The sequence below is a fragment of the Solanum verrucosum genome, unplaced genomic scaffold, assembly GCF_900185275.1.
Source record: "Solanum verrucosum unplaced genomic scaffold, falcon-dt-bn FXZP01000032.1, whole genome shotgun sequence".
Classification (NCBI taxonomy): domain Eukaryota; kingdom Viridiplantae; phylum Streptophyta; class Magnoliopsida; order Solanales; family Solanaceae; genus Solanum; species Solanum verrucosum.
Window position 1 is genome coordinate 1,425,507 of NW_026020569.1, and position 14,117 is coordinate 1,439,623.

Below are 14,117 nucleotides of genomic sequence, written 5' to 3' on the forward strand. Positions count from 1 at the left end.
AAAAGGAGGAGGATTTTGATATCTTTTGAAAACAACATGAAGTTCTTATCTAGATTATTTATTATCCTCGGATATCTACCCCTAGCGAGCACTATGAAATTTCACAACCCTTACGCGCTGTTTCTACTAAGCCAGCCATAATAACCTCAATGATTAAAGTAGACTTCCACTGGAGATCATATTATTATGCCAAAATTTCTAATAACGAGAAAGATAACGCAATAATCCTGCTAACAGCTAGTACTATTTTACAAATGTGGAAGAACAAATACGCATCATTATGTTACATGAGTTTGGCAATTAGCCATATGTAGGCCCAGAAAACGTTCAGTTCAGTACAGGCTTCGATGATGACTTGAGCTCTCAGGAACAATTGGCTCGCCAGTGAAGGGGTCAAATTTGTATGGCTCACCAGTGAAGGGATCAAACCTGATCCGTGGTCGAGTCTGTTGATGATCAGAAGTTGGGGTAATGCGTGAATGAAGTCCAACTCTGTCAGCAGTAGCTGAAGGACTCCATGATGCCTGAAAAGTGGGACCTGCTTCATCCATCCTTGGTACCCGACCAGATGGGAGGGATGTTGTCTGCAAAACGGGACTTGCTTCCTCCATCCTCCTTGTAGTCCCCCCACCAGAGAGGAGTGACTGCAAATTGGGACCTGCATCATCCATCCTTTTTTTGTGAAAAGGACCTGCTTCCTCCATTCTCGTTGTCACCCGACCATACATAAGTGAAGTCGCCTGCAAATGGGAACTTGCTTCCTCCATCCTTTCAGTTGTCACCCGACCAGATAGATGGGGATCTAAATACGCTGAATAGCGAGATGTGTAAACATCAGCCCTGCAAGAAACCAGCAGCATAGTGTTCATGTTACCTCAGTAGTTTTCTACAATAGGTGCTTCACTAAAGAGCCGGTAAAAACATATTATCACTCCAAGACTATTTTTACTTGCCCAACATAATTCTGCTCTTAGAACCAGACATGGAGCATAGTTCTAAAATATTCTAGAGTTGACGTGTAAGCTAACCTAGCCATGGGCAAGGGTACTCGAGAGGCATATGAATCTAGATCTGGCAAACGAACTCTTGTAGAGAAGCTGTCTGGTTCTGGTACCCTCAAGGCAACATCTTCTATCCTCGACTTGCTATCAAACTGTTTCAATCCCAGCTTTTCAACCTGCTGCTATTTCCAGAGAAGACTTCGTTAAATAATGCGTGCAAAAGATAATAGTACTAACAAAGATAAATTTTTTGATGCTTATCTGCACTCTGCAGACCATTACTTTAGAAATTAATGAAGCTAAAAATCCTCCCTTGTTCTGCATATCAGCTTCAGACCACATGAGCTATAAATGAAAGGCATTGGAGAATAGAAGCATGAGAGTCGATCTTCAATTGCTGTAGAATATACTACTAAAATTTTCACTAGGAATACAAGAGGTATAAATATTTCAGACCTGGTCAAGAACAGATATGGCAGCTGACTCGGGCAACATCTTAAGACTGGTTAGATTTACAACATCTATCTGAGAATAAAAACACATTCAAAACCTTTAGCCGGTTCAAGGTAACACAGAACATTCAACATCAGAAATAGGTTACAGCAAATATTATGACGTAACAGATGTCGCATAAAGCAGGTGAAAAGCTTATGTTGCATGATAATTTATGCAGATTTCACAATGCAACGTGCTAACCAGATAAAAACATGTCAGTTGTTTGGCCACACAAACATACAAGTAAACCATATATTTGTAGAATTTACATGTCTTATTTTTTCTGCAGAAAGTAAATCATGTATTTGTAGAATTTACATGTCTTATTTTTTCAGCTTCTGCAGAGATAAAGCGGGCCTATCCCTGATCCTAAGAAATAAATTCCATGGATTAGGGTGTGTTAGGTATGGAACAAGGAACTTGTTTACCCATGTTTGATTGGTCAATGTTTTTGGAACATATTTTCTCTAGGAAAAGAAGTTCCTTACAATGAGGAAAATGACTTCCCTAGTGGAAGTAGGGAAAACAAGTTCCACTAGCAACATTCCACATCGGTTGTACTGAACACTGTACCCCCCCATCTGCCATAGAATTTGTCTTAGATTATATACAAATGCTTTTGTTAATAATTTTTGCTTAAGTACTGAACACAAGAAAATAAGTAAGAAATCCACTAATTTTCCCAAAAAACATTAACCTTCATACTGAACACACCCTTAATATGAACCATCAAAAGCATGGATCAATTCACTAACATTAGACATTTATATTAGTGAAACAGAATTGATAACTCCAGATACCACTCAAAAGAAAACAAAGAATTTATATCTTGCCACTATAACCCATATAAATGAAGAGGCAAGAAAGAGGATCACAAATTTTATATCAGCTTGTTTGGTAGTTCAATAAACAAACACTTGAAGCCAATACAAACAAACTAGATAATGGCAACCAAAACGAACTTGCCTTTCTTTGTCAATACATAATCACAGAAAAAGAAGAAATTTCATATTTTGCTGTTGATGATAACAAAATTAAGAAGAACACTATTTTGGCTAGAATTGACATGAAAACCTTCTTGATAAATTAGAACGACATAATACATGAACAGAATTACAGCTTCGGGTAGTAGAGTCCATCCGTTAACTTACATCATATCTAGTAGCAATACCAAGCCGCAAGATCCGAACTAAACGCTCCTTGACAAGCACAGGTAGTGCAATTACAGCAGCTTCATAAGGATCCAAATAATCCATTTCCTGATTGAAGAAATATAATCAAAGCATAAGACGACAGATTCAGAGTTGAATGGAAAATAACAACCATTCAAATCAAAATGAGCTTAAACAGTTCAATCATGCAGCTGACAATAACTTCATATAGACTCGCTTCAAGCATTTATGATCATAACGTTAAACACAATATTATTATTCTTATTATATTTTCTTGATATGGGATTCCCATCCCATCAAACCTCCATGGTGGAAGTGGAGTGCTACCTGAATATTATGCGCTAGGAGGATATTTACAAGAGAAAAAGGCAAGTTCTACAAAACGATTACTGGACCAGCATTGTCATATGGGAGTGAATGTCAGTCCTCTAAGGTCCCATATCCACAAAATAAGTGTTGCAGAAATTTTAATGTTAAGATAGATGCATCATACAAGATTAGAGAAATTCAGGAATGGTCATACGCCATAAGGTGCAAGTAGCACAAATAGAGAACAAAGTGAAGGGTCTCTTAAGACAATTCGGTCATGTCCTACATAGACTCCAAATGAAAAGAAATGAAGTACACCACAAAATCACATAAAATGAAGTTATCTTAAAGACCCAAAAATCACATAGAATGTAGTTACTTAAGGACCTAAAATCACATAGAATGAAGTTATCTCAAAGACCTAAAATCACAAAGAATGAGCTTATCTCAAACACTTACAGTCGCATGAATCCATGCAGATTTAGAGAACCTCTAATACCATGGAACTTCAAGTTACAGATTATCCAATGAAAAAGGTTAGATAGGGTGCAATAGATAGTGTAAATTCATATGGTGACCCCAACTAGCTTGAGATTGAGGCATTAGTTGTATATTTGAAAAGAAGAACTGACGGTATACTACAAAGGTAGAAGCATCATATAAGCTTTGCCCAATGCAAGCCACGAAATTTCTATCAGAGCCACTTTTACTTTATTTTCAAAGGAAATTATACCGGCAAATATTTGCAAGATTAAAAAGCCAGCATATAAAATATTTTAAAGGAGAGGAGACATCAGAGATATCAAAAAAGAAATTAACATCTGATAGGTGCATCACCGGTTGAGATTTTGATTTAGGACCCCCAACCATCTCAACATTTGGATCATCCTTCAAAAGCTTGGAATGACTCTCAATGTTACTGGACATTTTTTGATCCTCACGACCTCGTTTCCTGTTCTTATCCGTTGGCCTCGCAACTTCGACCTGTTAGCAGATCATAATTGATCATCAATATTACATATCTGTAAACTATTGTAAAAGATATCAGCTTGGACAACTTATGAAAACTAGAAAGGACAAAAATCACCTGAATCTTGCTTGAGGGACCGCCCATTGGCCCTTGTACAGTTTTCTCATTCAATCCTTTAATAGCATTGTCAAGATCCTATCCTCACGGCATTCGTTGGTAGATGGGGGTGGGAAAAGAAACAAAAGAAAGACAATGTCAGCTATTATAAAGCGAAATTGCAATTTTAAGGGTCCCTTTTTATTTTGATTTCTACTTTTCCCCTGATAAAATCAGAGTTTCCCGCAGAATTGATATTCAATGCTACTACATGGATCATATCCTTTTAGTTTATTGTACTGACTCTAGAAAAGAATACCAATTGTCTATTATTCATCACAAGTAGCAGTAGCTTTAATGATGCTAAACAAGACTTGTAAGCATATTAATGGTAGGAAACTAATGACAAACTGTGATTCAAGAAATTTTCGAGTGGTTCCATTGCCAAACTTTCTGTTACTATCTCACACACCCGTTCAGAGATGCAGACAAAATTCCCATTTTAAGGACATCTGCTCCCTTCTCCCACTGCCCATTGAATTCACCTCCTTGAGCCCTCACTATATAGATCCCCTAACATTAGCCTACTCCATTGATTATTGATGGTTAAGGTAATTGTCCCACCACCTTAATCAGCTTCAAAATTGCCTGGCAGCTAATCTTTGCTGCTTTAGGTTTGGAAGAATCTCTTGTAGTTGACCAGGCACAAAAAGCTTACCTCTTAACATCACTTGGCAATTTAAGCAACCGTCAATATTTCAATTTGAATAAAGACTATTAGATGATCAAAATTACATAGCGAGTAAGAGAATTGAGAGAGGATTTAGTATTTACAGTGCTAATGGAGACAATTAAGGGAAAAGGAGTCATAGTTAACAGAGAATGTGGTAATTGGGATTTGGGGCTAGAGATTACTGAATGTTAAGCAAATGGAAGAGACATTGTAGATTCAGGAAATGAGAGGGACAATGAAGACATATGATCAGTAGTGTTTGGCATAAAGAGCTCCGATGGATTTTATGCATCATATCGAAGAGTTGACAATGAAGACAGATGATCAGTTTAATAGATTAATATGCACTTACTAAACATCAACTGGAATAACAGTTTTGTTTAACCAGTGAATGAGATCCCAGATCTCCAAGAGCCAACTCACATTCTAGGAAGGATTGGAGAATTACCCGCTGTTTACCTAGGAATGCTTCTTGGGACAAAGAGTAGATCTAAGGAGATATGGAATGGAGTGGCTGAAGAGTGTGAGAAGAAGCTATCTAATTGGAAGAGCCAGTATTTATCATTGGGAGGCAGAGTAGTGCTCATCAATGCTGTCCTAGATACTATGCCTACTTACATGATGTCTCTGTTCCCAATTCCTGCAAATGTGATCGATAGAATTGATGCTCTAAGAAGAAACTATCTTTGGGAAGGCAATAGTGACAAAACAAAGATCCACCTAGTGAAATGGGATGACCTGCTACTCAGTAAGAAGGAAGGAGGCCTGGGAATTAAGAACCTGAGAATCCAAAATCAAAGTTTGTAGATAATATGGCTATGGAGATTTGTCTCTGATGAACAGTCTCTGAGGAAAAGGGTAATCAAAGCTAAGTATGACATGGAAGGGGTGTGGGTAACTAAAGAAGTCAGCAGTACTTATGGTGTCAGTCTGTGGAAAACCATCAGTAATCTATAGTCCAAATTCAGCTTGAAAACCAGTTTCAAAGTAGGCAATGGTATGAAGATAGCCTTCTGGGAGGATGACTGGTTGGGCAGAGGATCTCTAAAGACCCTGTATCCTGATATATACAGCATTAATCAACAGCAAGAAACTACAGTTGGGGAGGTATGGACTCTAACTTTTAAAAGAAGGCTGTTTGATTGGGGAAGGGAGACTATCTCTGAAAACTAAAAATGTTCAATCATTAGGTGTTGAAGACTACATTCTGCATGAACTTTAACCCAAATTCGAAATTCAAAATAGTCAATTTGTTTACTTGTTCTAGGTTTTTTATTTTGAAGACATTATAATCAGACATATTAAAATAATTTCACTTTTGATATATGTAAATATAAGAAATCGATGATTTGCACCTAAACGTAGCCAGAAGACAAAAAATAAAATAAGGTACCATTCAACAAAATTACAAGGAGGGGGGGCTGAAATTAGTAATTGGAGCAGGAGTAGAACTCTAAAAATCAAAGTCAAACTTGTACTAACAATGGCACGGTAGAACTTACAGATCGCTTATCGAAGTAAACAAATCCAATGGTTGAACTACCCTTCCTGGATAGAGCTACCTTCTCTACCTGAGATATATTAACCACATGTATGGTAGATGTCATCAGAGAGTTTGATTTTTTGAATTTTTAATGCAACTGGAATAATCGGGGAAAACATCAAAATGAAACTGCAAGGTATAATACATTGCCAAAGGGCTGAAAGAGCTTCTTCAAGTAATCTTCATCAGCACCAGGAGGTACGTTTCTGACAAAGGCTACTCTGATCTGACAATCCAAACAAAGCCAAGGTGAAAATGACAGAAATCTAAGGATTTTCATTCTCTAAATATCGTAAAAATGGAAGATTGGAAGAAACCTGAGCAAGTTCATTAGGATCAACTTCAGATTCCTCCTCAGCCCACTGTACAGATGGATGCAAGTTGCCACCGATGAGAAAATCAGATTGGGAGCCTACCCGTAAAGCACGGGCTGCAGCCTGTGATTGAGAATTTTGAAGGAAATTTATATTTGGGATCTTACAGGATTGTTTTCATTAGAGTAGCATATTCATAATGGGATGGAAGTATTGGATTTTATTGAATTATTTATTTGGCAGTAACCAATGGCTACTGCACAATATTCAAGAGTTTTGGGAAACATGTTACATGACAGTGAAGCAGACAAGGACAAATTTGGGAGTTTTAAGTATGAATTACAGCATATTCCTTCTGCACTGATTCTTGAACTTGCACAGCAAGATACAGTGATTTCAGCACAGAAAGACAACAGATTAAAGGCTAAATGCGGGTTCCAATTTTGACCCAACTTGCTGTAAATTGAGCAGATTACATAATCATATGAAGTTTGTTAAGTTCATAGTCGAGGATTAACAAAGTTTAGTTGCTCACTTAAAAGCCATCTAAATCCTATCAAGGCAGACACAAAGCTTGACATTACAACATCCAAAATGAGGAGTTGTTTTTTAAAATTTGGCATTGAGACTGAGATTTATGGATATAAGCATTTCTTTTTTATTTCAACAAACACTATGCCTTAATCCTAAACTAGCTGGGATTGGTATATGAAATCCTCTGTATCTTTTGATAAATCAGAAAATAAGAGCTAATATCTATAAGATCATAGCTTCATTTAAGATTACCAATTGCTTTAGAGCTACTTGGATAAAATTGAATCATTAATGACTAAGAATCTACAAGTTTTATTAACAGCTAGAAGAATCAAGAAAATAACAGAAACTTTGATTCCGGAATACAACTTCAATAGAGTGCCCATTTACACATTTTGTGAGTGTTATCTATAATAAATATGGAAGTGTCATTCGTAAGACAGAAATCAACATAAAAGATGTGCACCAATGAAAAAGAGTTGGCCTGATTCTCCCTGCATCTCAAATGAATATCTAGTAATGACTTGGCACTGGTAGGCCTGAGCAAAGATACCTAAGTTTGGAGCTGGAAAATGTAAGGAACGTTCTCCCTTTTTGGTGGGATTGGAGTAAAATAACATTTTAGAAGGAAAAAACGACTGTTACTTTGAACAGACAACAAAGAACAAATCAAAACTTAGCTTAGGACCTAGTAGCAGTATATTAGATTTATCATGTTATAAGGAAATTAAGTAAATTGTTCACAGAAGGCATAAAAATTGGCTTTCAACAGGAAAAGTCTAGTAAATAATTCATGATTGGGTAGAATTTGGACAACTTTTGTAAGCTAGAATTCTTAACACCGGCGAATAATTTTTGGACCTTTACATTGGTCCAATAATATTCTTTTTGTATAAGTATGTCAGACATTGGAAATATCTGCAAGAAGTACGGGAGTGAAGAAAATTGAAGCAACTGGTCAAGCTGACCTCAGCAAACTAAAGTACCACAGAAGGAAAGCATATTGTTACAGATAACAAGGTGACAGTATATTGAGGCGATAGCACTTAAGATGTGCGGGATCCAAGGAAGGGCCAGACCACAAGGATCTAGTGTACGCAGTATGTAGCCTTACCCTGCATTTCTGCAAGAGGTTGTTAAAGAATTTTAAATCTATTAAAATGTTATCTTGTATAAATTATTTTCTATTTGAATTATGTAACATAACTATAATACTTTTCATGTTAATGCTTCTTAGTATTTAGGATTTTAAAATCAATTAAATTATACTTATTAAATTCGTCCTTATTCGAATCAAGTTGGAAATCTTAATATTCGGGACATTGAAATTAATTAACATTTTAATTATCTTATTTACATTATTTCATTGCTTGAACATTTAACATTTCAGTATAGGAAACACGCACAAAGTGCGTACTTTAAGACTAGTAGATGAAAACATGGACACTAGAACATTGGAGACATCAATGATCAGATGTCATTAGGAGTTTTTAGAAGTCCATATGGAGATAGCAGACCTGGAGATGCTAAAAGTCAAAACAACACAAGTACAAGAAGATGATAGCACTTTACCAGTTTAGTTGATATACAAATGGGTATAGAGGTGGCAGGTATCCCGTGGAATTAGTCGAAGTGCGGGAAAGCTGGCTCGGACACCACGGTTATCAAAAAAAAAATAGTAGAGCATTACGCTTAGAATTCATATAAATATATGGAACGTCTTTTATTTTGTCCTTTTTAGTTTCTAATAAGCACATTACTTACCAATTTTGAAAGAGATTCTCACTAGCACACATAACATTGTCATGTGGTGTTCAAAATTTTGTAGAGAACAAATTCTGCAGCTTTTGTTTCATGTTTTAGAATATCTGGTATGCATTCCAGTCATATGTTAGAGATTGAAAAGAATGCTATTATCATAATTTAAGGATTCAATTTCTCAATCTGTAATAACATGTCTAAGAGTGTTCTTTTTTTATAAGGTGAGGTTAATAACATGTCTGAGAGTTTATTTCATATTGGGAGATTCCTCAAGAATCTAGGCATCATAATTTGGTTCTGGAACTGAGAATCAAAACCACGAACCTGAGCTTCTATCCTGTAGTATTTAAGATGCAACGATATGAGTAAAAGTGATGTTACAAAAAAGTTGAAATAATTCAACATCCATAATACTAATTAACAATGTTAAACATAGACAGAGGCACTTACAGCATGAGATGAGAATTTCACGAAGGCAAATCCCCGATTCCGTTGCTTCTGACCAAGTTGGACATCTCCAAGAATTGCAAGATCGACAGATACAACATCTGGAAAAACCTAGAGAGAGGGAAAGATTGATAATCAATATTTCAAGAGATTTTAAAAAAAAAGCACTCTAAGCAGTCAAAGGGTGTACCTGGCGCACAATACTCTCAAATTCCTCGGCACCCCAACCTTTAAATAATCCAAACAAACAATAAGGAATGCATACAGTTATAGAAAACTTGTCTCTTCCACAAGTGCCAAAGAAAACATAAGTAGAAGGAAGATCCTATAAGGTTCAAATTCACTACTCCAGAGAAGAAAATTTATTCTTATAAACTACCAAGTGTACAAAGCCCAAAATGAATGAGAAAAAGAAAAAGAGACAATTTAATCAACACAATGGATATATATGAAATATCAGCCCATAAAATTGTAAGATAATGCCAGGTCCTTGTAAGTTCAAAATATCTTCAATGTAATGGCATCTTCACATTTTGAATGTAACTTGATATTGTCATTATAAAGCTTCTCCAGTGTCACAGAAAGACACTAGTTAAGTCGGGCAACAAATCTTGGACAACAAGATTTGCAAGAAAAATGAGACAAACCTTTGTTAAGATTTCCAAGAAATAGAGTGTCCTGCTCAACTGAGGGGCGAATCCCAATTTTCTTCCCGTCCAGCTGAAATAATAGCCACAAAAATATATCAAATGTAATAGGGAGAAAATCTCACTGTTCAACAGATTACAAGCAACCAGACTCATAACAAGATGACTATTTGCCAAACATTTCATACTAAGAGAGAAGTAATCTTATCCAGTCACCAAGTTTCAAACCGTGAGCAACTGACCCTCGGGGATTTCTCGGTCATCAAAAGAAAAATTGGTCATGGACAATATGAGCCAGATAAATAATACTCCCTCCTTTCCTTTTCATACGTCACCTTTTTAGAAATCACTTGCATTAAGAAACTAAGTTTACAATTCTACCTTATGTGATAAAACCAACGTTATGATTCTTACTGTTCCATAATACAGAGTCACCACCACAAAAGACATAGTATCCAAACATAAATAGTTGATCAATAGGAGAATCAACCCAATTTGCATCAGAGTATCCTATATCTTGAGAATTTTCTTCCGTCTTTGTATAGTAACATTTAGCTTGGTGCTTTACTAAGTATCTTATAGTTCATATAACAACATCCCGATGATCAGTGCTTGCAGAGCATGAATTGACAAACTACGACCGTAGCAAAAGAAGAGCTTGATGTGATAACAGAGAGGTACTTTAATGAACCAACCAACCTTTTGTTACCTGTTAAGATCTACATAGCTTACCCCCTGATATTAGGGGCTTACTATTTGGATCCATGGAACTATTAATAGGTCTATGGTCCTTGACTATGCTATCAAATACAACATATAATCTAGTGAATGCTCATGAATAAGTAAGGAGATAACCCAACAAAACAAAGATGTTCATAGTTGAACAAATACCAAATTAGGTGTTTGTAGCTATCCAAAGAACGGAAAAAAAAGAAAGTAAAACGAAAAAGAGCAAAAAAACACTGAACTGATCAATTGCTCCCATTGATGGAAAAAATCCCAGCATTTATACAAATCTGAGCTTTCAAGAAAGCAAGATGTACAGTTCAAGCTTATCTTCATGAAGAAAAATATTCAAGTAATGAGTTAAAAGTGTCAAAATGTCAAGAAATAGTTGGTTATACAGCCAATCTTTTATTCTGGGGAAAAATCAATATTCTGAGTAAGTCACGTTTTCTTAATATTATTTTAGAGGAACCCATTCTTGAATAAAAAGAAGGCAAGCCTTTGAAAATAGATGTAAGCCATCAAGTAAAAGTTTCGGCTAGGAATTTTATACTATTGTTTATCCAAGTAAGTGGTCGATCTTATGTACATTCATGAATTATAACAGCATCACAAAGGCAATTTGATAGCAAAAAAAAATAATGCAAGAGTTTATCAAGACAAGACAGTGAAATAATGCATCTATGTTAGCCTTTTACCACATATCCAGATTTTTCCTTCAGAGCTTTGTCAGCAGCATATTTTGTTGCAAATCGTACAAAGCAGAACCCCTGTAGTCATAACAAATTAACACTGCAACATTAGCATCTAAACCATCCTTTTTTCTAATGTCTCTTTTTTAGCTTCTTTTCTTTTTTTTAGGGATGGCAAAGCATGAAAATTACAGGTAATACAAATAAACAGATCATACTGACTACCTTGGCATTGCCTATCTGGTCTTTTATCAACCGTATTTCCACAATCTCACCGCATGAAGAAAATACCTGTAAAATGCAGATAAACGTTTATATACACATAATCTGACAGAAATACACTGTGATAATATAAGATAGTTACAAATCATTGACGATAAGAAGTCCAGCTCTAATCATATGTTTCTTACCATTATATTTTTGTAAACCAGAAACACTAGCTTTCGGCAGAGGAGTGTTCTGTTAGTTTTTTAAAGATTAAAGTAGAGTCACAAAAAATAAATTTGCAAGTGCAGAATGTAAATAGGTAAACTGATCTACCACAAAATAGGGCATGACTAAGTTTAACAATTCAACCCCAAGAGAGAGGAGTAAAGCTGACAAACAACAACCATATCATATAGTTTATTTAAGAACAAAATTGATTGTTATTTAATAGAAGTTAAAATAATATCCATTTTGTAATATAGTTCATGAGAATAACAATTTATGATGTAAGGAGCAATTGGTTGCGTCATTACCATAATAAGGGATAAACCCCACTTGCCTCAAAAGAAGTATGGTCTGTTCAAAAAATGACCTAACCAAGCCCTCAAAGACAGCAGAAAACTAGTCACCCTTAGAATTCAGTGAATTTAACCCTTTGATTGAACAAGCAATCTAGCCTAACTTCAATCCTTCAAGTCAATAGGAGACTTAGCCTAAAACATTACAACATACGCACAACATCATACATCCGCACAACTTTATATTATTTTTTAAAAAAAAAAATTGTACTTAATAATATAACATGCGCACAACAATTTGTTCTTTTTATATACATTTATTATTAATCAACGCAACACACACGTGCAAAGCACGTACACTTAACTAGTACCATCATAATCTGATGAAAGGCATCCAGTGAATGGCCTGGGTAACTGTTGCGCAAGGTAAAGTTCCACCCAAAGTCACATGCATTAGTTGGACGTTGTATATGATGTATATCTCACTCAAAGACAACAAGAGAATGAGACGTTTTATCCCATCCAATCGGTTTTATATGTATGAAAAGGATATCAACGATACTAATCATCTTTTTCACATTGTAAGGAAGCGAGGGAGTTATGGGACCATTTTTTTAAAAAAAATCTAATTAGGATCCATTGAGTAATGTGAAGGACTCTAGATATAACCATCTCCATGCAGCTGGTAGGAACACACAAAAAACTCTGCACAAGATTTTGTTTACAACCCCAACATGAATCATGTGGACTCTCCCGAGTGAAGCACCTGGATGTGTTTTGATGGTGAAACTTACCCTAGTCATATACTGATGCATAAGTGTTTAACTGACCTCGTTTTTGGTATAATAAAACTTTAAAATAATGTTGTTGATAAATTGAAACTAGTAACATGTTGATAAGTTGAAATTGTTAACAATGTAGATAACACATTCGTTTTTTAGAACTTCATTTTTACGCACTTTTTGCAACTCTCAGCAACTGCTCACCCAGTTAATAATACTTACTTATTTTATCCACACAAAAAGAAAATCAAAACAAGCTCAATGTAAGAAAAAAATAAAATACTTGAACCAAAAATATAAAAAAAAAAAAATTAACTTGAGGAACCAAACAGATCACGTAACATAAATCCGGAACAAACCTCATGAATTTTGCTTTCAGTAGTAGTACGGGCCAAACCACCAACAAAAATCTCTGTCCCTTTCATTTCCTGTTCTGCCAAAGCCAGAAAAACAAGAAAAGCCCATTAAAAGTGAAAACCCACATTGCGTACAAAGGGAATTGAGACCAAAGAATTGCATCCCCTCTCTATAAAGAATTCACATGAATACACATCATTCAACACCCTTTATTATCCAAATGTCGAAAAAACAATCACAACTTTAGTGAACTAATATATAAACTAACATAACAGTGCGTATGCAACTGAAAAGAAATTTACTGGAGAAAATCGCCCCGCCCAGTGAACGAAAAAAGACCGCGTTTTCAGCCCTTTTAGGGTTCTACCAGTAATGAGCTATACTTAGGCTGCTTTTTTGTCTTCAATTCAATGATTTGCATCAAAATTATCAGTTTTACTTTGGCCAAACAAATTTATGGCATTCCAACTTTTCTGGAAAAAAAATCTAACTTTTATTCACTCTAATTGTATGAATTGTTTGTATAACAAATTAATTACCTGAAAAAATGAAGTCTCCAATGAACTCTCAATCCGAGAGCGATTCGGTCGGAACCCTAAGCCCTCAAATCAGTTGTCGTTTCAGAGTTCAGTCTTCCCTGCAGATCATCGTACTCTTTTTCTATACAGAAGTTAGGGAAAATAGTGCTTTTAGTCCTTAAATATTGCCTTATTTCAGTTTTACTCTTTATATTATTCTGCAGAGCATATATGACCTTTAACTATGTCTAATGTGCTATTTTAGTCCCTAAAGCAAATCTAAATGACACTAAGG

The 14,117-nt window shown here is 35.5% G+C and overlaps 1 protein-coding gene across 5 annotated transcripts; it reads right to left on the reverse strand.

Annotated features, from left to right (window-relative positions):
- Nucleotides 1-179: 179 nt before the first annotated feature.
- Nucleotides 180-14,006, reverse strand: LOC125810717 (uncharacterized). Of its 5 annotated transcripts, XM_049490196.1 has the most exons (18): nt 13,844-13,995; nt 13,307-13,380; nt 11,666-11,731; nt 11,447-11,518; nt 10,023-10,095; nt 9,566-9,603; nt 9,379-9,486; nt 6,637-6,756; nt 6,465-6,545; nt 6,279-6,347; nt 4,065-4,142; nt 3,797-3,961; nt 2,648-2,755; nt 1,458-1,526; nt 1,284-1,346; nt 1,029-1,183; nt 710-840; nt 180-613 (listed from the first exon to the last, which is right to left on the reverse strand). In XM_049490196.1, exons 2-18 carry the CDS (start codon nt 13,370-13,372, stop codon nt 333-335), a joined length of 1,743 nt encoding a protein of 580 aa, XP_049346153.1. In that variant the 5' UTR covers nt 13,373-13,380; nt 13,844-13,995; the 3' UTR covers nt 180-332. The 5 variants fall into 5 exon arrangements, with proteins under 5 accessions (XP_049346153.1, XP_049346148.1, XP_049346151.1 ...); XM_049490191.1 differs by having other exon boundaries at nt 180-840; nt 13,844-14,006; XM_049490194.1 differs by having other exon boundaries at nt 180-840; nt 1,029-1,180; nt 3,815-3,961.
- Nucleotides 14,007-14,117: the final 111 nt, after the last annotated feature.